This window comes from Armigeres subalbatus, chromosome 1, assembly GCF_024139115.2.
Source record: "Armigeres subalbatus isolate Guangzhou_Male chromosome 1, GZ_Asu_2, whole genome shotgun sequence".
NCBI lineage: Eukaryota > Metazoa > Arthropoda > Insecta > Diptera > Culicidae > Armigeres > Armigeres subalbatus.
In genome coordinates, this window is record NC_085139.1 from 20,303,699 (window position 1) to 20,328,536 (window position 24,838).

General features: G+C 48.0%; 1 protein-coding gene across 1 annotated transcript in view; it reads right to left on the reverse strand.

Moving 5' to 3' along the window:
• The window catches only part of LOC134222527 (transmembrane protein 132E), a 370,465-nt gene that overhangs the window by 2,567 nt on the left and 343,060 nt on the right, over positions 1 to 24,838 (reverse strand). Inside the window, exons 6-13 of the mRNA XM_062701682.1 lie at positions 24,629 to 24,831; positions 24,252 to 24,564; positions 23,950 to 24,197; positions 23,686 to 23,878; positions 3,791 to 4,352; positions 3,535 to 3,727; positions 3,354 to 3,474; positions 2,437 to 3,294 (exon numbers count right to left, since the gene is read on the reverse strand). Coding sequence (XP_062557666.1) covers positions 2,437 to 3,294; positions 3,354 to 3,474; positions 3,535 to 3,727; positions 3,791 to 4,352; positions 23,686 to 23,878; positions 23,950 to 24,197; positions 24,252 to 24,564; positions 24,629 to 24,831 — 2,691 coding nt within the window. The remainder of the gene's footprint in view (positions 1 to 2,436; positions 3,295 to 3,353; positions 3,475 to 3,534; positions 3,728 to 3,790; positions 4,353 to 23,685; positions 23,879 to 23,949; positions 24,198 to 24,251; positions 24,565 to 24,628; positions 24,832 to 24,838) is intronic.

Consider the following 24,838-nt stretch of genomic DNA (forward strand, 5'->3'; position numbering starts at 1 on the left):
ATTGGTTTGGATTGGTTTGGATTGGTTTGGATTGGTTTGGATTGGTTTGGATTGGTTTGGATTGGTTTGGTTGGTTTGGATTGGTTTGGATTGGTTTGGATTGGTTTGGTTGGTTTGGATTGGTTTGGATTGGTTTGGATTGGTTTGGATTGGTTTGGATTGGTTTGGATTGGTTGGATTGGTTTGGATTGGTTTGGATTGGTTTGGATTGGTTTGGATTGGTTTGAATTGGTTGGTGTTGGGTTGTGTTGGTTTGGATTGGTTTGGATTGGTTTGGATTGGTTTGGATTGGTTTGGTTGGTTTGGATTGGTTTGGTTGGTTTGGATTGGTTTGGTTTGGTTTGGATTGGTTTGGATTGGTTTGGTTGGGTTGTGTTGGGTTGTATTGGTTTGGATTGGTTTGGATTGGTTTGGATTGGTTTGGATTGGTTTGGATTGGTTTGGTTGGTTTGGATTGGTTTGGATTGGTTTGGTTTGGTTTGGTTTGGATTGGTTTGGATTGGTTGAATTGGAATTGTGTTGGTTGTGTTGGTTTGGATTGGTTTGGATTGGTTTGGATTGGTTTGGATTGGTTGGATTGGTTTGGATTGGTTTGGTTGGTTTGGATTGGTTGGATTGGTTTGGATTGGTTTGGATTGGTTTGGATTGGTTTGGATTGGTTTGGATTGGTTTGGATTGGTTTGGATTGGTTTGGATTGGTTTGGATTGGTTTGGATTGGTTGGTTTGGTTGGTTTGGTTGGTTTGGATTGGTTTGGATTGGTTGGTTTGGATTGGTTTGGATTGGTTTGGTTGGTTTGGTTGGTTTGGATTGGTTGGATTGGTTTGGATTGGTTTGGATTGGTTTGGTTGGTTTGGATTGGTTTGGTTGGTTTGGTTGGTTTGGATTGGTTTGGATTGGTTTGGATTGGTTTGGATTGGTTTGGATTGGTTTGGATTGGTTTGGATTGGTTTGGATTGGTTTGGATTGGTTTGGATTGGTTTGGATTGGTTTGGTTGGTTTGGATTGGTTTGGTTGGTTTGGATTGGTTTGGATTGGTTTGGATTGGTTTGGATTGGTTTGGTTGGTTTGGTTGGTTGGTTTGGATTGGTTTGGATTGGTTTGGATTGGTTTGGATTGGTTTGGATTGGTTTGGATTGGTTTGGATTGGTTTGGATTGGTTTGGATTGGTTTGGTTGGTTTGGATTGGTTTGGATTGGTTTGGATTGGTTTGGATTGGTTTGGATTGGTTTGGATTGGTTTGGATTGGTTTGGATTGGTTTGGATTGGTTTGGATTGGTTTGGGATTGGTTTGGATTGGTTTGGGATTGGTTTGGATTGGTTTGGATTGGTTTGGATTGGTTTGGATTGGTTTGGATTGGTTTGGATTGGGTTTGGTTGGTTTGGATTGGTTTGGTTGGTTTGGATTGGTTTGGATTGGTTTGGTTGGTTTGGATTGGTTTGGATTGGTTTGGTTGGTTTGGATTGGTTTGGATTGGTTTGGATTGGTTTGGATTGGTTTGGATTGGTTTGGATTGGTTTGGATTGGTTTGGTTGGTTTGGTTGGTTGGATTGGTTTGGATTGGTTTGGATTGGTTTGGATTGGTTTGGATTGGTTTGGATTGGTTTGGATTGGTTGGATTGGTTTGGATTGGTTTGGATTGGTTTGGATTGGTTTGGATTGGTTTGGATTGGTTTGGTTGGTTTGGTTTGGTTGGTTTGGATTGGTTTGGATTGGTTTGGATTGGTTTGGATTGGTTTGGATTGGTTTGGATTGGTTTGGATTGGTTTGGATTGGTTTGGATTGGTTTGGATTGGTTTGGATTGGTTTGGATTGGTTTGGTTGGATTGGTTTGGATTGGTTTGGATTGGTTTGGATTGGTTTGGATTGGTTTGGTTGGTTTGGTTGGTTGGTTGGATTGGTTTGGTTTGGATTGGTTTGGATTGGTTTGGATTGGTTTGGATTGGTTTGGATTGGTTGGATTGGTTTGGTTTGTTTGGTTGGTTTGATTGGTTGGTTTTGATTGGTTTGGATTTGGTTGGATTGGTTTGGATTGGTTTGGTTTGGTTGGTTTGGATTGGTTTGGTTGGTTTGGATTGGTTTGGATTGGTTTGGTTGGTTTGGATTGGTTTGGATTGGTTTGGATTGGTTTGGATTGGTTTGGTTGGTTTGGATTGGTTGGATTGGTTTGGATTGGTTTGGTTGGTTTGGATTGGGTTTGGATTGGATTTGGATTGGATTTGGATTGGATTTGGATTGGATTTGGATTGGATTTGGATTGGATTTGGATTGGATTTGGATTGGATTTGGATTGGATTTGGATTGGATTTGGATTGGATTTGGATTTGATTTGGATTGGATTTGGATTTGGATTGGATTTGGATTGGATTTGGATTGTAAAAAGCAGGACAAGTTCCAGTTGGAATGCAGCGCCATTGAAGAAGAAAAATCGCCTACCTTCAAATTGTCGAAATAGTGCATAATCTGCTCGTAGTCCATATCTAGATCGTCCAGACCGAGACTCTCCCCCGGCCCGAGTTCGCTGTCCGGTGTGTTCGCAAACATCGGATTGCCCACCACCGTCGGTTTGTTGTGCTTCAGCGGCTGCGGGGGTTTCGGTATTTTGGACTGCTGCTGATTGTTCGACTGTTGCTCGTCCGGGGGGGTCACAAAGCCTCCATTGTCGTCCGAGCTGGACTCGGGCAGTTTTGCCCCACTGCTGCACTCTTCCGCTCGGGAGCGTCGTTTGTCCGCCACCGGCATCGGGGCGATTTCTGCGGTCGTCTCCACCGTTACCGGTGCGGACTCTTTAATACTACTGCCGGCGATGGGATTTCCACTGCCAATGGCAACCACCGTTGCCTTACTCCTGCCACTGGACTGATTGTTGATGGTGTCGAACTTGAATGCCGACTTCTGGGCGCACTGCTGCACCAGTCGTTCCGCCATGTGCAGATCGTCTGGTTGAGGCCTGCTCGTGGATGGCGCCACCATCGCCGCCGGTTGATGGTGGTGGTGCTGCTGCTGGTGTTGATGGTGTTGCTGCTGCGGAAGGACTGTGAATCCCATATTTTCGAAAGAATGCGGCGACTTTGTGGACTGCCGAACTATTGGCTGCACTGAGTACTGAGGAATACTGTTGTTGAACAGCGCTGCGTTGATTTGCTGCTGAGTGAAGTTCAAATTGCGTGGCGCTTGATTGCCATGAAGCTGGATTTCAAACGCTGGATTGGTAGTCGAACAACTGCTGTTACGGATGTAACGTGGGTGCACTCGAGGCCGCGGATTGCGCATCTGAATGATTGGTTCTTGTGACTGGAATAATAAGAAAACTATTAGAATCGATAATTGTTAATGAAAAGGCAACGTCATACCCTGCTTGCCACGTGAGCAGTCACTCCCATATTCCTGTGTGGAGGAACTGGAGGACGATACTCTACTCCATCGATTATCGGAATTCCATGCGGTGGAAGCGGAGGAGCCTTCTCGTCTTCACTGTAATGAAAGTTTGAGTTAACCGAAATGATGAAATAACGAATCTTTATAATGACTAACTTTACTATTCGACTTCTGCGATCTCGTTTGTTGTAGGTACACGAATTCACGACACCATTTTGCCCTTCTACACCAGAACTGGATGGCAACTGGATGTGATTCGGGTTGTCGAAACTGTTTACTTGCACTACACTTTCCTCAGCGTCTCCGTATTTTGAGCTCATTGGATTGTTGATTATATGCATACGTGAATCTGTAAGTAACATGACAAGCCTCCTTATTATACCCCCTGAGAGTTCTAAATTTCAACGCTTACCTCTATTATTTCCACTCATGTCTTGACCATTGGTCGAACGATCCATCGTGGCGCGGCCCAACCATACCCAATCGTGCGCATTGGTTGTCGACTCCGTACCCTTTCCACCCAGCACCGATGCGTTGCCCATTCCATCCCGGACGCTGGCCTCCCCCGTAACGTCGATCGTGACCGGCCGGAACTTGGACGCGTACACCACGCACGATATCACGAAAACTCCGATCGCCAAGCAGAACGCCGCCAACAGGACGTACATTCCGATCTCCAGCGAGGTGGCGTCCGTGTAGACCACGCTCTTGCCGTTCACGTACCCCGGGATGCCGCCTCGGTGCTGTCGCGACGGCTGCAGCGCCACCGGTCCCTGGCCGTTGTCGTCCTTGAGCGGAATACCTATCAAAATATCAGCCAAATCACTTAGTTCGCGCCCTTGCGGTTTGCGGTCTCGGCCGGCTATACCGTCATTCTGCACCGTGTCCGGGCGGGTGCCGATGTCCGACGAGCTGAAGTCCACCTGTACCGAGGCAAGGGCGCTCACCAGTGGTCCCACCGAGGACTTCATACCCTGGAAGCGTAAGTGGGAAATGGAACGGTTAGGAAGTATCGATGTGTGTTACTGGTGATTTGAATTCGAATTTACGAGGAAGCGATTACTGAAAACGAATTCATACATGAGGTAGCAGATGCTAGGTTGATTGATTGGTTGGTTGATTTTTCAAGCTAGGGGAGGTGTTGTGCGGAATGATTTGAAGTATCTTCATGAAGAAGCTGATATGAATGTGAAAACGAGCGAAACTACCGACAAATTAATAGTGAGATTTCTATAGACTTATGTCTGGGTGGAATTTGGATCCATAGGTTGTGCTACATTACCTTATTATATGAATGTTTTAAAATGCTGTATTTGGAAATTGTTTTGTTTCTAAATAGTATGGATAAATAAAATTTACTAATGGAAATTGATTTGCATCAGATTATCTCACTGTTGTTCTTGTGAAAGCTTGTAAGACAATCTTTGTGGATGTCTTAAGAAGAAATATTAAGATTGAGATGTAGTGTTTATTTTCTGTTTTTCATGTCATGTGGTGAGAGCCGATTATCATTTAGACGGTTGGAGAAAGCTGGATCCGAAATATTTTATGGACTGTAGAAAAAAAATATATTCAACTCAATACGTCCCTTTCCTAACGGAAGTATTTTTCTATTTCTTTAAAAAGGAATTGAGTGAAAAGTTTTCTGAATTACAGCGGATATCCCACATCATGGAAGACTCATCCAAGAAAACAGGAGGAATGACTAAATTACATACAGACTTAAGTCCTCTATTGGGAGTAGCAAAACGTGTATCCGTACTAAGTGATCATACAGCTAACGAACGGCAACTTGGCAAAACTAAGAATCAGAACTACGACACGAGAGTTCCTCTCAGTGGTTACAATTGCGGGCACTTCATTCAAGTTTCACATATACTACTGCCCGAGCAGCACAAGTCCGACAAAAATGGTTGCAGCAACTTGATTGCGACTAAATCTGGTCACATATGAGTTACAGTAACCTATGTGGAACATGTGTGCTGCTAGGGTGTGTAAGGGTATGCGATAAAACCCCTTTTCCTGGTGAAACGAGACGAAATTTGAAATGCCGTTGTTATTTCGAAATGAAGCGAAATGAAATCGAGGTCTCATGTGATTTGAAATTTGGCGGAACGAAACGAAATTTTGATGTTTTTCCGTGGATTTTCCTCGTTTTTCTGCATTATGTACGTTTGATAACTGCAAGTCATTTAACTGCAAAGCTATTTCAAAACGGTGTGAAAGTTGATGCCAGCTGGTATGCGTTGCCATATCTGATGCGTTTTTATTGCATCTGACTTAGACGGACAACCGTTCGAACGGTATTCGCTAACTGAATTATAAACATGTTGCAGTTATCGAACGACTAGTATCAAAGATAATGCTTCATCAAAATGATTATTGTACTAAAACTAGTGATCGGTTTACTGTAAAAAGAGATAGATAAGTAAACTTAACTTTTATGATATCATCGTTGTAAATTTAAATATTTTACTAAATTGTTGGGATACCTTATTTTTCTAATTAAATGAATGGAACGCAATTTTGAGTAGGTCAGGCTTAGCGTATACATATATATGATTGATTTCAAAGTCCGCGAGATTCCGCGGAATTTCGTTTCGAACCACCTGAAAAGGTTATTTTCGTAATACCGCAAATCCTTACTACAGTGGCAGTAACAAGGCCGAACATGAAGTGGATTTATTCCCGTTACGCTGGGATATGGATACTCTGAAGTAGTGCGTAACAGTGTAAATCCGGCCATATTGCCAGGCTCGGTACAACACTGAAGCTGACTATATAACGTCCCCAACTCCGAATCCCAAGGTGTCAGGCGACCCGTGCCGAGGGGATGAATGGCCTGGGGGTGAAACAATTAGCCAAGCAGTTAACGGAGCCTGTAATGCTGGATAGACACACCTTTTCGGGACGCATTACTGAGTAAGATCTGCAACACTGGGCTCTGGTTTTTACTATTCTTGTCAATACTTAAGAGTGATGGTCGGAAGAGTATGGAACGACAATAATTTGCTTTTAGATGACCCATCTTTGGCACCTTTGAGATGGAGTCAATGGAGTAAATTATAAAAACGTAACTCAATCTGAGGATGGTTTCGAAGCCGGCGACATGAATCTCCAAGCTTCAGAGCGCTGATTAATTAGAAAAGAAGCGGATACAAATTTGATGGATCTGCTGAACCCTCTGACTGATTAGAGCACTGTGTAAATATGAGATTCCTTGGAAATAGAATTTCAAACCCCTAGAAAAGAGGGTTCCAAGCCTCTTGAAAGAAGGCTTCAAAACCCCTTCAAGGGTAGTAGGCTTTCGAACCGCTTAAAAGATGGCTTCCTAGCCTCTTGAAAGGAGGCTTCCGTGCCTCTTAAAAAGGAGGCTTCCGTGCCTCTTGAAAGGAGGCTTCCGAGCCTCTTGAAAGGAGGCTTCCGAGCCTCTTGAAAGGAGGCTTCCGAGCCTCTTGAAAGGAGGCTTCCGAGCCTCTTGAAAGGAGGCTTCCGAGCCTCTTGAAAGGAGGCTTCCGCGCCTCTTGGAAAGGAGGCTTCCGCGCCTCTTGAAAGGAGGCTTCCGAGCCTCTCGAAAGGAGGCTTCCGAGCCTCTTGAAGGAGGCTTCTGAGCCTCTTGAAAGGAGGCTTCTGAGGCCTCTTGAAAGGAGGCTTCCAGGCCTCTTGAAGGAGGCTGAGCCTCTTGAAAGGAGGCTTCCGAGCCTCTTGAAAGGAGGCTTCTGAGCCTCTTGAAAGGAGGCTTGAGGCCTCTTGAAAGGAGGCTTCCAGGCCTCTTGAAAGGAGGCTTCCGAGCCTCTTGAAAGGAGGCTTTGAGCCTCTTGAAAGGAGGCTTCTGAGCCTCTTGAAAGGAGGCTTCCTGAGCCTCTTGAAGGAGGCTGAGGCCTCTTGAAAGGAGGCTTCCTTCCGAGCCTCTTGAAAGGAGGCTCTGAGCCTCTTGAAAGGAGGCTTCCGAGCCTCTTGAAGGAGGCTTCTGAGCCTCTTGAAGGAGGCTGGGCCTCTTGAAAGGAGGCTCTGAGCCTCTTGAAAGGAGGCTTGAGGCCTCTTGAAAGGAGGCTTCCGAGCCTCTTGAAAGGAGGCTTCCGGGCCTCTTGCATGGAGGCCTCCGGGCCTCTTGCAAGGAGGCTTCCGGGCCTCTTGCCAGGAGGCTGGAGCCTCTTGCAAGGAGGCCTGAGCCTCTTGCAAGGAGGCCTGAGCCTCTTGCAAGGAGGCTTCCTGAGCCTCTTGCAAGGGAGGCTGAGCCTCTTGCAAGGAGGCTTCCGGGCCTCTTGAAAGGAGGCTTCTGAGCCTCTTGCAAGGAGGCTTCTGAGCCTCTTGCAAGGAGGCTTCTGAGCCTCTTGCAAGGAGGCTGAGCCTCTTGCAAGGAGGCTTCCGAGCCTCTTGCAAGGAGGCTGGGAGCCTCTTGCAAGGAGGCTTCCAGGCCTCTTGCAAGGAGGCTGGGCCTCTTGAAAGGAGGCTTCCTGAGCTCTTGAAGGAGGCTTCCGAGCCTCTTGAAAGGAGGCTTCCAGGCCTCTTGAAAGGAGGCTTCCAGAGCCTCTTGAAAGGAGGTTTCCGAGCCTCTTGAAAGGAGGCTTCCAGCCTCTTGAAAGGAGGCTTCTGAGGCCTCTTGAAAGGAGGCTGAGCCTCTTGAAAGGAGGCTTCCGGGCCTCTTGAAGGAGGCTGGAGCCTCTTGAAAGGAGGCTTCCGGGCCTCTTGAAAGGAGGCCTGAGCCTCTTGAAAGGAGGCTTCTGAGCCTCTTGAAAGGAGGCTTCCGGGCCTCTTGAAAGGAGGCCTGAGCCTCTTGAAAGGAGGCTTCCTAGCCTCTTGAAAGGAGGCCTCCGAGCCTTTTGAGAAGAGGCTTCCAAGCCTCTTGAAAGGAGACTTCCAAGCCTCTTAAAAGGAGGATTCCAAGCCTCTTGAAAGGAGACTTCCAAGCCTCTGAAAAGGAGGCTTCCAAGCCTCTTGGAGGGAGGCTTCCAAGCCACTTGAAAGGAGGCTTCCAAGCCTCTTGAAAGGAGGCTTCCAAGCCTCTTGAAAGGAGGCTTCCAAGCCTCTTGAAAGGAGGCTTCCAAGCCTCTTGAAAGGAGGCTTCCAAGCCTCTTGAAAGGAGGCTCCAAGCCTCTTGAAAGGAGGCTTCCAAGCCTCTTGAAAGGAGGCTTCCAAGCCTCTTGAAAGGAGGCTTCCAAGCCTCTTGAAAGGAGGCTTCCAAGCCTCTTGAAAGGAGGCTTCCAACCCGAGCAGCACAAGTCAGACAAAACTGGTTGCAGCAACTGTATTGCGACTAAATCTGGTCACATATGAGTTGCAGTAACTTATGTGGAACATGTGTGCTGCTAGGGAAGCCTCTTGAAAGGAGGCTTCCAAGCCTCTTGCAAGGAGGCTTCCAAGCCTCTTGAAAGGAGGCTTCCAAGCCTCTTGAAAGGAGGCTTCCGAGCCTCTTGCAAGGAGGCTTCCGAGCCTCTTGCAAGGAGGCTTCCGAGCCTCTTGCAAGGAGGCTTCCGAGCCTCTTGCAAGGAGGCTTCCGAGCCTCTTGCAAGGAGGCTTCCGAGCCTCTTAAAAGGAGGCTTCCGAGCCTCTTGAAAGGAGGCTTCCGAGCCTCTTGAAAGGAGGCTTGAGCCTCTTGAAAGGAGGCTTCCAGGCCTCTTGAAAGGAGGCTTCCGAGCCTCTTGAAAGGGAGGCCTGAGCCTCTTGAAAGGAGGCTTCTGAGCCTCTTGAAAGGAGGCTTCCAGGCCTCTTGAAGGAGGCTTCCGGGCCTCTTGAAGGAGGCTTCCAGGCCTCTTGAAGGAGGCTTCCAGGCCTCTTGAAAGGAGGCTTCCTGAGCCTCTTGAAAGGAGGCTTTGAGCCTCTTGAAAGGAGGCTTCCAGGCCTCTTGAAGGAGGCTTCCGAGCCTCTTGAAAGGAGGCTTCCAGGCCTCTTGAAAGTAGGCTTCTGAGCCTCTTGGAAGGAGGCTTCTGAGCCTCTTGAAAGGAGGCTTCTGAGTCCCTTTAAAGGAGGCTTCTAAGCCTCTTGAAAGGAGGCTTCTGAGCCTCTTGAAGGAGGCTTCGAGCCTCTTGAAAGGAGGCTTCCAGGCCTCTTGAAGGAGGCTTCTGAGCCTCTTGAAAGGAGGCTTCTGAGCCTCTTGAAGGAGGCTTCCAGGCCTCTTGAAGGAGGCTTCTGAGCCTCTTGAAAGGAGGCTTCTGAGCCTCTTGAAAGGAGGCTTCCGGGCCTCTTGAAGGAGGCTTCCAGGCCTCTTGAAAGGAGGCTTCTGAGCCTCTTGAAAGGGAGGCTTCCAGGCCTCTTGAAGGAGGCTTCCGAGCCTCTTGAAAGGAGGCTTCCGAACCTCTTGAAAGGAGGATTCCGAACCTCTTGAAAGGAGGCTTCCAAGCCTCTTGAAAGGAGGCTTCCAAGCCTCTTGAAAGGAGGCTTCCGAGCCTCTTGAAGGAGGCTTCCGAGCCTCTTGAAAGGAGGCTTCCGAGCCTCTTGAAAGGAGGCTTCCGAGCCTCTTGAAAGGAGGCTTCCGAGCCTCTTGAAAGGAGGCTTCCGGGCCTCTTGAAAGGAGGCTTCCGAGCCTCTTGAAAGGAGGCTTCCGGGCCTCTTGAAAGGAGGCTTCCGAGCCTCTTGAAAGGAGGCTTCCGAGCCTCTTGAAAGGAGGCTTCCGAGCCTTTTGAGGGAGGTTTCTGGGCTTCTTGAAGGAGGCTTCTGAGCCTCTTGAAAGGAGGCTTCCGAGCCTCTTGAAAGGAGGCTTCCAGGCCTCTTAAAAGGAGGCTTCTGAGCCTCTTGAAGGAGGCTCTGAGCCTCTTGAAAGGAGGCTTCTGAGCCTCTTGAAAGGAGGCTTCCAGGCCTCTTGAAAGGAGGCTTCTGAGCCTCTTGAAAGGAGGCTTCTGAGCCTCTTGAAGGAGGCTTCCGGGCCTCTTGAAAGGAGCCTTCAAGGCCTCTTGAAAGGAGGCTTCCGGGCCTCTTGAAAGGAGGCTTCCGAGCCTCTTGAAAGGAGGCTTCTGAGCCTCTTGAAGGAGGCTTCTGAGCCTCTTGAAGGAGGCTTCCGGGCCTCTTGAAAGGAGGCTGAGCCTCTTGAAAGGAGGCTTCCAGGCCTCTTGAAAGGAGGCTTCCGAGCCTCTTGAAAGGAGGCTTCTGAGCCTCTTGAAAGGAGGCTTCCGAGCCTCTTGAAGGAGGCTTCCAGGCCTCTTGAAGGAGGCTTCTGAGCCTCTTGAAGGAGGCTTCCGGGCCTCTTGAAGGAGGCTTCCAGGCCTCTTGAAGGAGGCTTCCAGGCCTCTTGAAGGAGGCTGAGCCTCTTGAAGGGAGGCTTCCGAGCCTCTTGAAGGAGGCTTCCGAGCCTCTTGAAAGGAGGGCTTCCAGGCCTCTTGAAGGAGGCTTCTGAGCCTCTTGAAAGGAGGCTTCCGGGCCTCTTGAAAGGAGGCTTCCGGGCCTCTTGAAGGAGGCTGGGGCCTCTTGAAGGAGGCTGGGCCTCTTGAAAGGAGGCTTCTGAGCCTCTTGAAAGGAGGCTTCCGAGCCTCTTGAAAGGAGGCTTCAGGCCTCTTGAAGGAGGCTTCTGAGCCTCTTGAAAGGAGGCTTCCGAGCCTCTTGAAAGGAGGCTTCCGAGCCTCTTGAAAGGAGGCTTCCTGAGCCTCTTGAAAGGAGGCTTCCGAGCCTCTTGAAAGGAGGCTTGAGGCCTCTTGAAAGGAGGCTTCCTGAGCCTCTTGAAAGGAGGCTTCCAGGCCTCTTGAAAGGAGGCTTCCAGAGCCTTTTGAAAGGAGGCTTCCGGATCACTTGAAGAAGGCTTCCAAGCCTCTTGAAGGAGGCGACCGAGCCTCTTGAAAGGAGGCTTCCGAGCCTCTTGAAAGGAGGCTTCCGAGCCTCTTGAAAGGAGGCTTCCGGGGCTCTTGACAGGACGCTTCCGGGCCTCTTGAAAGGAGGCTTCCAAGCCTCTTGAAGGAGGCTTCCGAGCCTCTTGAAGGAGGCTTCCGAGGCCTCTTGAAAGGAGGCTTCCGGGCCTCTTGAAAGGAGGCTTGAGGCCTCTTGAAAGGAGGCTGAGCCTCTTGAAAGGAGGCTTCCAGGCCTCTTGAAAGGAGGCTTCCGGGCCTCTTGAAAGGAGGCTTCTGAGCCTCTTGAAAGGAGGCTTCTGAGCCTCTTGAAAGGAGGCTTCCAGAGCCTCTTGAAAGGAGGCTTCTGAGCCTCTTGAAAGGAGGCTTCCAGGCCTCTTGAAGGAGGCTTCCGGGCCTCTTGAAAGGAGGCTTCCGGGCCTCTTGAAAGGAGGCTTCTGAGCCTCTTGAAAGGAGGCTTCCGAGCCTCTTGAAAGGAGGCCTGAGCCTCTTGAAAGGAGGCTTCTGAGCCTCTTGAAGGAGGCTTCTGAGCCTCTTGAAAGGAGGCTTCCGAGCCTCTTGAAGGAGGCTTGAGCCTCTTGAAAGGAGGCTTCTGAGCCTCTTGAAAGGAGGCTTCTGAGCCTCTTGAAGGAGGCTTCCGAGCCTCTTGAAAGGAGGCTTCTGAGCCTCTTGAAAGGAGGCTTCCGAGCCTCTTGAAAGGAGGCTTCTGAGCCTCTTGAAGGAGGCTTGAGCCTCTTGAAAGGAGGCTTCTGAGCCTCTTGAAAGGAGGCTTCCGGGCCTCTTGAAAGGAGGCTTCCGAGCCTCTTGAAGGAGGCCTGAGCCTCTTGAAAGGAGGCTTCTGAGCCTCTTGAAAGGAGGCTTGAGCCTCTTGAAAGGAGGCTTCTGAGCCTCTTGAAGGAGGCTGGGCCTCTTGAAGGAGGCTGGGCCTCTTGAAGGAGGCTTCCAGGCCTCTTGAAAGGAGGCTGAGGCCTCTTGAAGGAGGCTTCTGAGCCTCTTGAAGGAGGCTGGGGCCTCTTGAAAGGAGGCTTCCGAGCCTCTTGAAAGGAGGCTTCCGAGCCTCTTGAAAGGAGGCTTCCTGAGCCTCTTGAAAGGAGGCTTCTGAGCCTCTTGAAAGGAGGCTTCCAGCCTCTTGAAAGGAGGCTTCCAGCCTCTTGAAGGAGGCTTCCGGGCCTCTTGAAGGAGGCTCTGAGCCTCTTGAAAGGAGGCTTCCGGGCCTCTTGAAAGGAGGCTTCCGAGCCTCTTGAAGGAGGCTTCCAGCCTCTTGAAGGAGGCTCTGAGCCTCTTGAAAGAAGGCTTCCGAGCCTCTTGAAAGGAGGCTTCTGAGTATTTTGGAAGAAGGCTTCTAAACCTCTTGAGAGGAGGCCTCCAGGCCTATTGAAAGGAGGCTTCCGAGCCTCTTGAAGGAGGCTTCCGGGCCTCTTGAAGGAGGCTTCCAGGCCTCTTGAATGAGGCTTCCGAGCCTCTTGAGAAGAGGCTTTCAAGCTTTTTGAAAGAAGGTGTCGGAGCCTCTTGAAAGGAGGATGCCGAGCCTCTTGAAAAGAGACTTCCGAGCCTCTTGAAAGAAAGCTTCCAGGCCTCTTGGAAAGAGGCTTCCAGGTATCTTGAAAGAAGACTTCCGAGCCTCTTGAAAGGAGGCTTCCGAGCCTCTTGAAAGGAGGCTTCCAAGCCTCTTGAAAGAAGGCTTCCGAGCCTCTTGAAAGGAGGCTTCCGAGCCTCTTGAAAGGAGGCTTCCGAGCCTCTTGAAAGGAGGCTTCTGAGCCTCTTAAAAGGAGGCTTCTGAGGCCTCTTGAAAGAGGCTTCCAGCCTCTTGAAAGGAGGCTTCCGAGCCTTTTGAAAGGAGGCTTCCGAGCCTCATGAAAGGAGGCTTCCGAGCCTCTTGAAAGGAGGCTTCCGAGCCTCTTGAAAGTAGGCTTCGCAAGCCTCTTGAAAGGAGACTTTCAAGCCTCTTGAAAGGAGGCTTCCGGGGCTCTTAAAAGGAGGCTTCTGGGCCTCTTGAAACGAGGCTTCCGGGCCTCTTGAAAGGAGGCTTCCAAGCCTCTTGAAAGGTGGCTTCTGAGGCTCTTGAAGGAGACTTCCGCGCCTCTTGAAAGGAGGCTTCCGAGCCTCTTGAAAGGAGGCTTCCGAGCCTCTTGAAAGGAGGCTCTGAGCCTCTTGAAAGGAGGCCTGAGCCTCTTGAAAGGAGGCTCTGAGCCTCTTGAAAGGAGGCTTCCGAGCCTCTTGAAAGGAGGCTCTGAGCCTCTTGAAAGGAGGCTTCTGAGCCTCTTGAAAGGAGGCTTCTGAGCCTCTTGAAAGGAGGCTTCCGGGCCTCTTGAAAGGAGGCTTCTGAGCCTCTTGAAAGGAGGCTTCCGGGCCTCTTGAAAGGAGGCTTCTGAGCCTCTTGAAGGAGGCCTGAGCCTCTTGAAAGGAGGCTTCCGAGCCTCTTGAAAGGAGGCTTCCGAGCCTCTTGAAAGGAGGCTTCCGAGCCTCTTGAAAGGAGGCTTCCGAGCCTCTTGAAAGGAGGCTTCCGAGCCTCTTGAAAGGAGGCTTCCGAATTCCAAGCATCTTGATGGGAGGTTTTTGAGCTCTTGAAAGGAGGCATCCAAGCTTCTGGAAAAGAGTCTTCCGAGCCTATTGAATGGCGACTTTTGAGCCCCCTGAAAGGAGGCTTCGGAGTATCTTGAAACACTTTTGAGCCTTTCGAGTCTCTTAAATGGCGTCTTTTTAGCCACCTAAATGTTAGCATAGGAGACTCTTGAAAGGAGCCTTACGAGCCTTTTTAAAAGAGTCTTCCGAGCCTTTTAAAAGAAGGCTTCCAAGCCTATTAAAACGAGGCTTTAGAATCTCTTGAAAGGAGGATTTCGGAGTATTTTGAATGGACTCTTCCAAGCCTCTCGAAAAAATAATTCCGAGCCTCTTAAAGGAAAACTACCAGCCTTTTGAAAAAAGGCTTCCGAACCACTCGAAAGGAGGCTTCCGAGCCTCTTGGAAGAAGCCTTCCGAACTTTCTAAAGAGAGCATTCCGAGCCTTTTGGATGAAAGGATGCGTCCAAACCGATTCCTGAGCCTCTTTAAAGAAGGCTTTCGAGCCACTTAAAATGAGGTTACTATATTGAAAGGACGCTTCTGAGGCTTTTGAGAGTACGGTTCCAAGCCTCCTGAAAGAATAATTCCGAGCCTCTTTGAAGGATGGCTTCCGCGCCAAAGGAGCCTTCTGAGCCTTTTAGAAAAAAGTTTAAAAAAGAAACTTCCGGACCTCTAGGAAGGAGGCTTTCAAGCTTCTTAAAAGGAGACTTCCGACCCTTTTAAAGGAGACTTTCGAGCCTGTTAAAAATGCCTTCCGAGACCTTTGAAAAGATCCTTCCGAAGCTTTTAAATGAAGCAGGAAAAAAAGAAAGTAAATAGAAAAAAGCTTAAAAGAAGGTGTCCGGGCCTCTTGAAAGAAAGATTCAAAACCTCTTAAAATAAGGCTTCCGGTCCTTTTGAAAGAACCCTTCCCAACCTTTTGAAAAAAGGCTTCCAAACCTCTTGAAAGGTGTCCTCCAAGGAGCTTGGAAGAAGGCTTCCGAGAAGCGTAGAAGGATGCTTTCAATTCCTTTGCAACGAAGCAACGGAGCTGAAAAAGTTTTCATGTCTATCAAATGGAAGTTTCCGAATCTGTAGACTTTAAATTTAAATCAAGAATCATATTCTTAAGGTGATTATACAATAAAGCCAGAAATCGGCCATTTTGTAAACCACGTTTCCAATATTGTTTTCAGGTGAGGTTCTCGACAAAAATAGATAAGGCCTCCTCGCGTCGGACATCACTTTTGTTGCTGGAACCACGAACTGCTGAGACTACGCTGTTTCCTGGTCCCCAAGTTGGTTGTCGGGAATAGGCAAGACGCACAAACGTGTAATTGCCCTTTTGTAGATGCCATCTTTCGTACGTATGTTGACGACCCGGAGTAGACCGTCGTTGCCAGGGAATACTTCAGTTATACGACCAAAACGCCCCACTTCTGCGGCGGAAGATTATCTTCACGAACTAACACCATTGTTCCGATGCGAATGTTGTCGGGCTCATGGGTCCATCTATTTCGTTGTTGCAGTCCCGAAAGATATTCGGTTGACCATCGCTCCTGTGTAATTTGCCATTGAGAAAGGCGGTTGCTAGGTGTTTCTTCATTGGAGGGCTCAGGAATTGCGATCAGTGGTCTATGTACCAGAAAGTGACCAGGCGTAAGGACCTCCAAGTCCTCATGGGAATTGCTGACTTGCGTAAGTGGCCGGGAGTTGAGAATTGCCTCAGTCTGCGTAAGCACTGTGTTGAATTCCTTAGTTGTCACCAAAGCATTCGCAAGTGTTCGGCGGAGGTGCGTCTTCAGGGATTTTACCGCTGCTTCCCAGATTCCCCCAAAATGGGGTGATCTAGGCGGAATGAATGAGAATTGAATGCCCTCATCGGAGCAGTGTCGAATAACATCCAGGCGATTCTGCTGAGTGCGAAACAGGAGCAGGAATTGATTCAATGTTCGATGAGACCCGACAAAGTTCGTCGCATTATCGCAATAGATGGTATGCGGGACTCCTCTGCGTGCGGCAAATCTTTTCAGAGAGGCAATAAACGACTCTGCAGATAAATTGCCCACCAACTCAAGGTGTATCGCCTTGGTTGACAGACAAACGAATACTGCAACAAACGATTTTACTGGCGCAGCTTTTCTCGACGGCGGCCGCAGGTAGAAGGGACTGCAGAAATCCACTCTGGTATTCAAGAACGGTAACGTGAGTGACACTCGAACGGGGGGCAAGTCTGCCATGATTTGTTCGGCAGTGCTTGGTCGGGTTCGAAAACAGGTGACGCATTCGTGGGTGACTTTGCGCACGATGTCGCGCAACCGAAGAGGCCAGAACTTTGTCCGAACAGTTGCTACCATAAGCGTAGGTCCAGCGTGTAGATAATGCTGGTGATAATGCCTAACGACTAACAGCGTAAGCATATGTTTGTTGTCCAAGATCATAGGTTGCTTCTGAGCGTACGAAATAGATGCGTTGGTGAGACGTCCTCTCGTGCGGAGAACCCCATTAACGAGCACTGGAGATAGGGTCTTTAGCTTCGACGTAGGCTTCACTTGACCAGTAGTACGGATAGAGTGACCAAACTGATCAATGCTTCTTCTAATAAATTCTTCTGTGGACAATGGTCCAGATCTTCTGGTTGCTATGTTACAGTTCTTCGCATTACAGCAGAATCATCGTATATAGGAAACCAATCGAACAAGACCAGAGAGAGTAGCTTTCAATGCGAATATAGGGCCTATCTTGGGTCTATCCTGTAGTTGCACGGAACTGAAGAGATCATCGGAAGTTGGAACTAAATCAGGCCAAAAACGATTTGGTTGTAGCAGCCATTGTGAACCTTGCCACCACAAGGAATGATCAACAAGCTCCATAGCAGACATACCCCGTGATATGGCGTCTGCTGGGTTATCGATGCCTGGGTCGTGCCTCCAGCATCCGGAAGCAGTGATTTGCTGGATTTTAGCCACTCGATTGCCAAAGATTTTTTATCCAACGAGATGGTGAAGCTGACAACAAATGAATAACAATAGTTGAATCCGTCCAGAAAAATGCACTGGCTTGGTTTCGTATCCACCTTTTCGAACAAGTGGCTTAGTAGCAGCGCACCGCAGAGCTCTAAACGAAGTAGGCGAATAGTGGGCTCAAGTTTGTTAGTCCCCGTAGGCGCAACTTTCAACTTTGCTGTAAGTGCACCGAGACGTTTCCGATAACAGAAACTGTGGTAAATAAGTAATCATCAGCAGTTGGTAGGTTTGTAGGGGATCTGAAGGAGAAGGTCGAAACACAATGCGTTGCAAGTGACGATCGGCCGGAGATACCAGCACTTGCCGCTACATTTTCTGCAAATCAGCCACAATAACGAAGCGGTAGTCTGAATCGTATAATGAACGTAGAAACGACGCGGCGTTTCGTCGTTACATTCTTTGGACACACGATGCAATGGTGAGGCATGTAGTAGGATTTCTCTCCGGGTTTCAGAACTAGTATCGTTCGGAGCCATATGTCCCAGCTGAACGGACTCCAGCATGAAGGCTGCTTATTTCTCTAATAGTGAAAGATTCGCGTGAAGCCGTCTTTCCAGGGACAGAAAACGTCGAGTAGCGATTGTACGAGATTCTCCCAATTGTCCAGAACATCTGACTTTCTCGACAGTGAAACCACAAACCTGCCAGTATGGAGAGGGTCTCGTCCGAGTGGCATGACTCCACTTACCAGAACCGAGCAAGCTGGTTTTCAAAATCGGCATTACTGCAAACAAGCGTCATGGCAGGTTGACTTGAATTCCACGTGTTCACTTTTCCGGAGACTATCCACCCGAAAACTGTTTCCTTTAAATGGGGTAGTTCGGGACCAAGATCGATGAAACCTGGAGATTTCATCGATGACATGATGGCATCGATTCGATTTGGCTCAAAAAAGCGAGGATCAGCGAGTTTAACGGATGGGGGAATATTCCAGATGGAGACCGACAACCGGTTGGATGGTAAAATCAACTTGAACTCCGGTAAAATGTGGAACTGTAGGTCCACCGTGTATTCAGTGCAGCATGAACTAATGATTGCCGTCGTCGATTGTTTCGATACAGCAGTACTGGGTCCCACGCCATGGAAAGATAATGGGTTATTCTGACGATGGAGAGCAGGAATCTAGTAGAGCTCTTGCGAACTGGATGTTGCCTTTATAGTCGGCGATTTTAAGAACAGCGGTTGAGAGAAAAGTAACACTACTGTCGGCAGTTGCAGAGGCAGGAAGAGCAACTGGCTGGGAAGTGGATGGGCCAACAGAGGGCGCGCTGGTGAAGCTTTGCGATTGTCAATCAGATGAATTGTTCATCTTGACGATTGAGGGCTGACTTTATGGAATTGTGAGTTTTTGGGGTTGCGATTGCGAGTGCTCTTGTCCTTGGTTGGAACTGTTGGTTGCTGGGCGCAAGTGTAGCATCGTATGGTGTCTTTGACCGCAAACACGACAAACTGAGTTAGGACAAGCCCGTACTAAGTGGGAAGAGGAAAGACAATTCAGACATAAGCCAGCTTTCTTGACTGATTCCAGTCTTTGGGAAGGATTTATGTTGTTGAAGGAGTCACATTTGAACGGATAGTGAAAGGATTTTTGACAGTGTGGACAATTTTTTTTTCTGAGCTGTGATGGTTGTAAGCGTAGAGTCAAATTTCCCTTTGTCCGTTGTTTTTCCATGGTCTTGCCGCGAGTCCGATCCTCGAGATTTCATGGATGCTGGAGGTTGTAACATTGCAAGATGGTCCCGTAGAAACTTCATCAAGTCCTCGTACTTTGGTGCTTCACGACAGTTGTGAGCACGCGTTCAATGCCTTTGTGTGTCAGCATCAAGACGTGTATAGAGTATATGTGCTAGTAAGTAATGTGCCATCCAGACTACGAGCTATATCACTTGATGTAGAGTAGCTTGACATCAAAGTTCACATATCTTATTTTCACTGCAAATAATGCATATGACATCTCATGTCAAGATTCTCTATATCAAGTGATATAGCTCGAAGTCTGGATGGCACATAAGACCATTCGTCAGTATTCAGTACAATTTTCCGCAGTTGCAAAAGGTTTCGTTCATACGAGTGGATGAGAACAACTAGTGCTTCATACGACTCACGCCATATTGACTCAGCATTCAAAAGTGTCCATGAGCGTTCGAGCGATTTTTTTTTGTTCTCGTACCGTTGCTCTAGAAGTCGCCATGCCACGTCGAAGTTGGCCCCTGTCACTTCGATAGATTCTACCGACGTTCTTGCCTCCTTCGTTAATACTGAGAGAAGATAGTGAAATTTTTCCACAGACGAAAGCGAAGCGCTTTGCCTATCATGCTCTGGAAGGCGTCACGAAAGCTCAACCAATCTGTCACACAACCGTCAAAGGAAGGAATTTTGTAAACAGGGAGGTGAACTCGGGAATTCGGAGGTTGGCAGGGCGGAGCAGAAGACGAAGCAGTTGTCGGAGTGTCTCTGTGAGAAGTGAGAAAATCCTTCACATAAAAGTACCGATTCTCGAAATCCAACCGAATTGTTGTGCTACCATCTTCGAAGAATTTTCATTTGAATCTCTAAAGAATTCCTTTCAGAATCATCAAAATATTCCAACTGGAATCCAGAAGAATTCACACTGGATGCCTTTCGGTATCGTTGCTGGACACCCTTGGAAATCTGTGGGGATACCTCTAAAAATCCATGGAGGATTTGCTTCAGAATCTCTCGTTGATTTTCTCCGGAATTCCTCCAAAGTCGTTCGAAGATTGGTTTCGAACTCATTCGGAGATTTAATTCGGAATTCCTTGAAGATTTGTTTCAGAATACTTCGACGATTTGCTTCGGAATCTCTTGAATATTTGATTCGGAGTCTCTCCACGATTTGTCTCGTAATCCCTCGACGAATTGCTTCGGAATCATTTGACGATTCGCTTCGGAATACATCGGCGGAATTCCTTGAAGATTTTAATCGGACTTCTTCGACGATTTACTTCAGAATCCCTCGACGAATTGCTTCGGAATCATTCAACGATTTTCTTCGAAATCCCTCAACGATTTGCTTCAAACCCCTGGAGGATTCGATTCAAAGTCGCTAGAGAATTCTTTATGGCACCGGTTCTCAACCTGGGATACATGTACCTTTGGGGGTACCTTCGCTGGCCCTAGGGGGTACCTCGGACAAAAATGCGTAATGGCGGACATATTACAATTTCAATCAAAGTTCATTGATAAAGTTTTGATAATTGTGTATTTTCTATTTCAAAAATTTATATTGTACATAATCACCCCTATTCTTGTTTACGGACGAACGAAACATTCGAACGAATGCAGTTCGTTCGAATCGTTTCCCCATTTGATTTTGCTGGCGTAAACGAGAATGCGCATCAGCTTTCGTTCGAAAGCGCGTTCGTACGTAAACAAGAATAAGGGTGAATATGTAATGCGATCAATAAATCCTAATTGAATCCTGCCTTCCACAACCAGCACAATGTATGAAGGGCTGCGGAACAAAAGATCAAACGAACAAAACGTCGAATGAACAAAATGATTTTTTTTTTCACTAAAACTCGGTTGCTTCGTTGCAAGAGGATTAGAAGCATCCTTTTTCGCCCCTCGGAAGCCTTCTTCCAAGCAGCTCGGAGGCTTCCTTTCAAGAGGCTCGGAAGCCTCCTTTCAAGAGGTTCGGAAGCCTCCTTTCAAGAGGCTCGGAAGCCTCCTTCCAAGAAGTTCGGAAGCCTCCTTTCAAGAGGTTCGGAAGCCTCCTTTCAAGAAGTTCGGGAGCCTCCTCTCAAGAGGCTCGGAAGCCTCCTCTCAAGAGGCTCGGAAGCCTCCTCTCAAGAGGCTCGGAAGCCTCCTCTCAAGAAGCTTGGAAACTTCCTCTCAAGAGGCTCGGAAGCCTCCTTTCAAGAGGCTCGGAAGCCTCCTCTCAAGAGGCTCGGAAGCCTCCTCTCAAGAGGCTCGGAAGCCTCCTATCAAGAAGCTCGGAAGCCTCCTCTCAAGGGGCCCGGAAGCCTCCTCTCAAGAGGTTCGGAAGCTTCCTCTCAAGAGGCTCGGAAGCCTCTTCTCAAGAGGCTCGGAAGCCTCCTCTCAATAGGCTCGGAAGCATCCTTTCAGGAGGCTCGGAAGCCTCCTTTCAAGAAGCTCAAAAGCCTTCCTTTCTAGAGACTCAAAAACCTCCTTTAAAGATGCTTGGAAGCCTTCATTCAAGAGGCTCAAAAGCCTCCTTTCAAGAGAAGCTTTTTCCAAGATGATCGGAAAGCTTCTTTCGAGAGGCTCGGAAGCTTCTTTTCAAGAGGTTCGGAAGCCTCCTTTCAAGTGGTTAGGATGCCTTCTTTCAAGAGGCTCGTAGGCCTGCTTTCAAGAGGATCGGAAGTCTACTTTCAAGTGGTTCGGAAGCTTTCTTTCAAGAGGCTCGGCAGCCTCCTTTCAAGAGGCTCGGAATCCTCGCTTCAAGAAGCTCAGAATTCTTCTTTCAATAGGCTTGGAAGCGTTCTTTCGAGATGCAACGGAAGCTTACTTTTGAGTGGCTCGGAAGCTTCCTTCAAGAGGCTCGGAAGGCTCCTTTCAAGAGGCTCGGAAGCCTCCTTTCAAGAGCCTTTCTAGAGGCTCGAAAGCCTCTCAAGAGACTCGGAAGCCTCCTTTCAAGAGGCTCGGAAGCCTCCTTTCAAGAGCCTTTCTAGAGGCTCGAAAACCTTCTTTCAAGAGGCTCAAAAGCCTCCTTTCAAGAGGCCCCGAAACCTCTTTCCAAGAGGCTTGGAAGCATCCTTTCAAGAGGCTCGGAAGCCTCCTTTCAAAAAGCTCAAAAGCCTTCTTTTCTAGAGGCTCAAAAGCCTTCTTTTCTAGAGACTCAAAAACCTCCTTTTAAGATGCTCGGAAGCCTTCTTTCAAGAGGCTCGGAAGCCTTCTTTCAAGAGGCTCAAAAGCCTCCTTTCAAGAGGCTCTGAAGCCTTTTTCCAAGATGATCGGAAGCCTATTTTCAAGAGATTCGGAAGCCTCCATTCAAGTGCTAAGGCTACCTTCTTTCAAGAGGCTCGTAAGCCTGCTTTCAAGAGGCTCGGAAGTCTACTTTCAAGTGGTTCGGAAGCTTTCTTTCAAGAGGCTCGGCAGCCTCCTTTCAAGAGGCTCGGAAGCCTCGCTTCAAGAAGCTCAGAATTCTTCTTTCAATAGGCTTGGAAGCATACTATCAAGAGGCTCATAAGCGTTCTTCCAAGATGCAACAGCTTCCTTTTAAGTGGCTCGAAAACCGCCTTCAAGAGGCTCGAAAGCCTCTCTACAAGAAGCTCAGAAGCCTCTAATAAAAAGGCGCGGAAGCCCACTCTAAAGGGACTCAAAAGCTTAAAGGAGCTTCTCTTCAAAAGGGCTCGGAATTATGTTTTCAAGAGGATTGGAAGCCTACTTTCGAGAGGGGGTACCTCAAATCATGCAAAAGTTCGAAGGGGTACCTCTCAAGAAAAAGGTTGAGAACCGCTGCATTATGGAATCCCTGGAGGATTAATTCAAAGTCCCTCGTCGATTTGCTTCGGGAACCCTTGACAGATTGCTTCGGAATCCTTCGACGATTTGCTTCCAATTTCCTGGAACAGTGCCTACGAAATCCATGGAACAATCACGTTGGAATTCTTGGAACATGTCTGACGAAATTCCTGGAATATTCCCGTCAGAATTCCTGGAGGATTAGATTCTCATTGGAATCCCTGAAACATTTCCGTCGGATTTTCTGGGACATTCCCATCCGAATCCCTGAAACATTTCCGTCGGAATCCCTGAAATATTCCTGTTGGAATTTTTGAAACAATCCCGTCGGAATCCTTGGAGGATTTCCGTCGAGATCCCGGGGGGATTTGAAACCCCTGGCACATTCACTTTGGATTCCCTGGAACATCTAAGTCAGAATCCCGGGTTGATTGCCTTCAGAATCCCTGGAGGTTCACTTCGGTATGCTTGGAGGACTCCCGTCGACATCTCTGGAGATTCCCGTCGGAATCCCTGGAACATTCCCGTCGAAATCCCTAGAGAAATGTTGCATTTTTTTTCAATGGGATAGATAGAATATTTATGAAACATGCAAAAATATCCACTGCCTTTCCGGTGCGAACCTGACGACGATCCGTCACATATTGTCCTTTGAAAGTGCGGGACAAAGCCGAGCGCTACACTGAGAGGCAATTGCCATACGCTATCAACTTGAGTCGTTGTAGCAATCATCGGCTGGAAAACAGTTACACTTCGATACTGTGGGCTACAACATAAAGCACGTACTTGAGAAAAGAGAATATGGATGAGTGTGATTAATCCGCAATTGCTTTAGGTGGTTGAACCGTATTTATCACATTACCACTAAGATAACTTAATGAGGTGGTAAAATGTTCGAGAATTTTTGAAAAGAAGCTCAAAATAGAGAGAAAAGATGACGGGGCTATAGCCCCCCCTAGACATCGCGGCTAGTTACGCCAATGTGTAGGGGTTATCACGCCTATCTAGACAGTAGGAGGTTGAGGGTTCGAGTCCCTCCAAGACACATAGATTCTTTTTCGCAAATTTAATATCAAATGGTTTATTTCGAAACATGTGCTGTGCATATGTACAGGCAAGAAAATTAACAAAAATAATAATTGTCCTATTATGCTGCAGATTAGGACAATCGCTTATTGCAAGTTGAGTTTGTCCTGAAATTTACGAGAGTACAATGCCATTGTCAATTGTTCAGTTTTACATTCTCTGATGATGAGCATGAGAAGTTTGCCCTGGTAGACCTAATTATTCATAATCAATTTGTCAGTATGAGAAGTGTCTTGTGGTAAATTGTGAAATGAACAGCTTTTTAAATACCTCGGTTGAGACGGAAATGACTCTATTAGTCCTAAACGTTTCCAATTAGTTAATTAGTATTGATAATGCTTCTATCGATGACAAGTTCTAGGTCTGTACATCTGTTTAACATTCCGTTTTGTTTGCATCTATAGAATATATGAAGCACCGACATGTCAACCTACCTGCTTCGACACCGGAATATTACGACGCAGTCGACATTCTTCGGAGAGCAGCAGCGTGACCCGCAGTAAATCGCCATTACCTTCCCCAACAGCAATCACGCGTGGATGGTGCGATGCCAACATTGGAGCGAAGGCAACCACTTCCGTGTCCAAACTTTCCACCAACAGGAAGTAATCGTCCACCGAGATATCTCTGTAGGTACAATCATAAAAAGCATAAAAATTTGTTTACCACCGCTCGTAGGCTCGACTGAAGTATCTTACCTCAACGGAGTCCTCGACCCATCCGAAAACTCCAAATCGATGTCCAGTAAACCCTCCTGGTACTGGGCAGTCAGCTTTCGGGTGACCGAAGTTTCCGCTATGTAACCATTCTCGATTGCGTTATCACTGCCGATCGAAAGCTGCAGTCCTGATACAACTCGCACCAACAGTCGAGTTATGCTAACTTTATCGCTTCCGACTCGCACTTCACGTGCTCCAATGACTCTTCCAGTGATTGGAGAAAGCACCTAAAACGACACATTTTCGATTATCATGATTTGATCAGATGGTTCCGTACCTACCTGAACGTCTGTCCTTCCCATGGCTCTTCCCTGCAGTGTTCTACCCCTCAGGGTCGCAATTTTTGGATCAGCTACTCGCAACAACGGCTGCACCAAATCCGTCACTCTCAATCCAGTTCGCCGAGAAATAAGATAACTCACTCGCCCCGAATCTTGATCTACGGCCAAAAACCGGGCGTATACTTCCACTGGACTTTGCTGATATCGCGCTCGACAGATGCTTCTTTCCGGCGATACGCCATTGACAAAATCTTCACTGTGATGACCCCAGCCATAGGCACGCTTTCGCCGGCGCATTTTACCGTTGGCACTTCTGCAAATATTTTGATTCTCAATTCATCATCCGGAACACTCCTAAAAATCCTTGAACAACTTACACATTGTGATCCTCCGGAATCTTCCAGCCCTTGATCTGCGACAGGCGGAAATCGGCAACAGAGACCTCCAACGGAAACTCGGGCATCCACACCGTGAACTTCGCCAGCCCAGAATAGGTACCGTATTTGACTATAACCGAAGCGTTGGATGAGCCGCGAGCCTCTGAACCGTCCACGTAGACCGAACTGCAGGACGAGGAAACCTTCGAA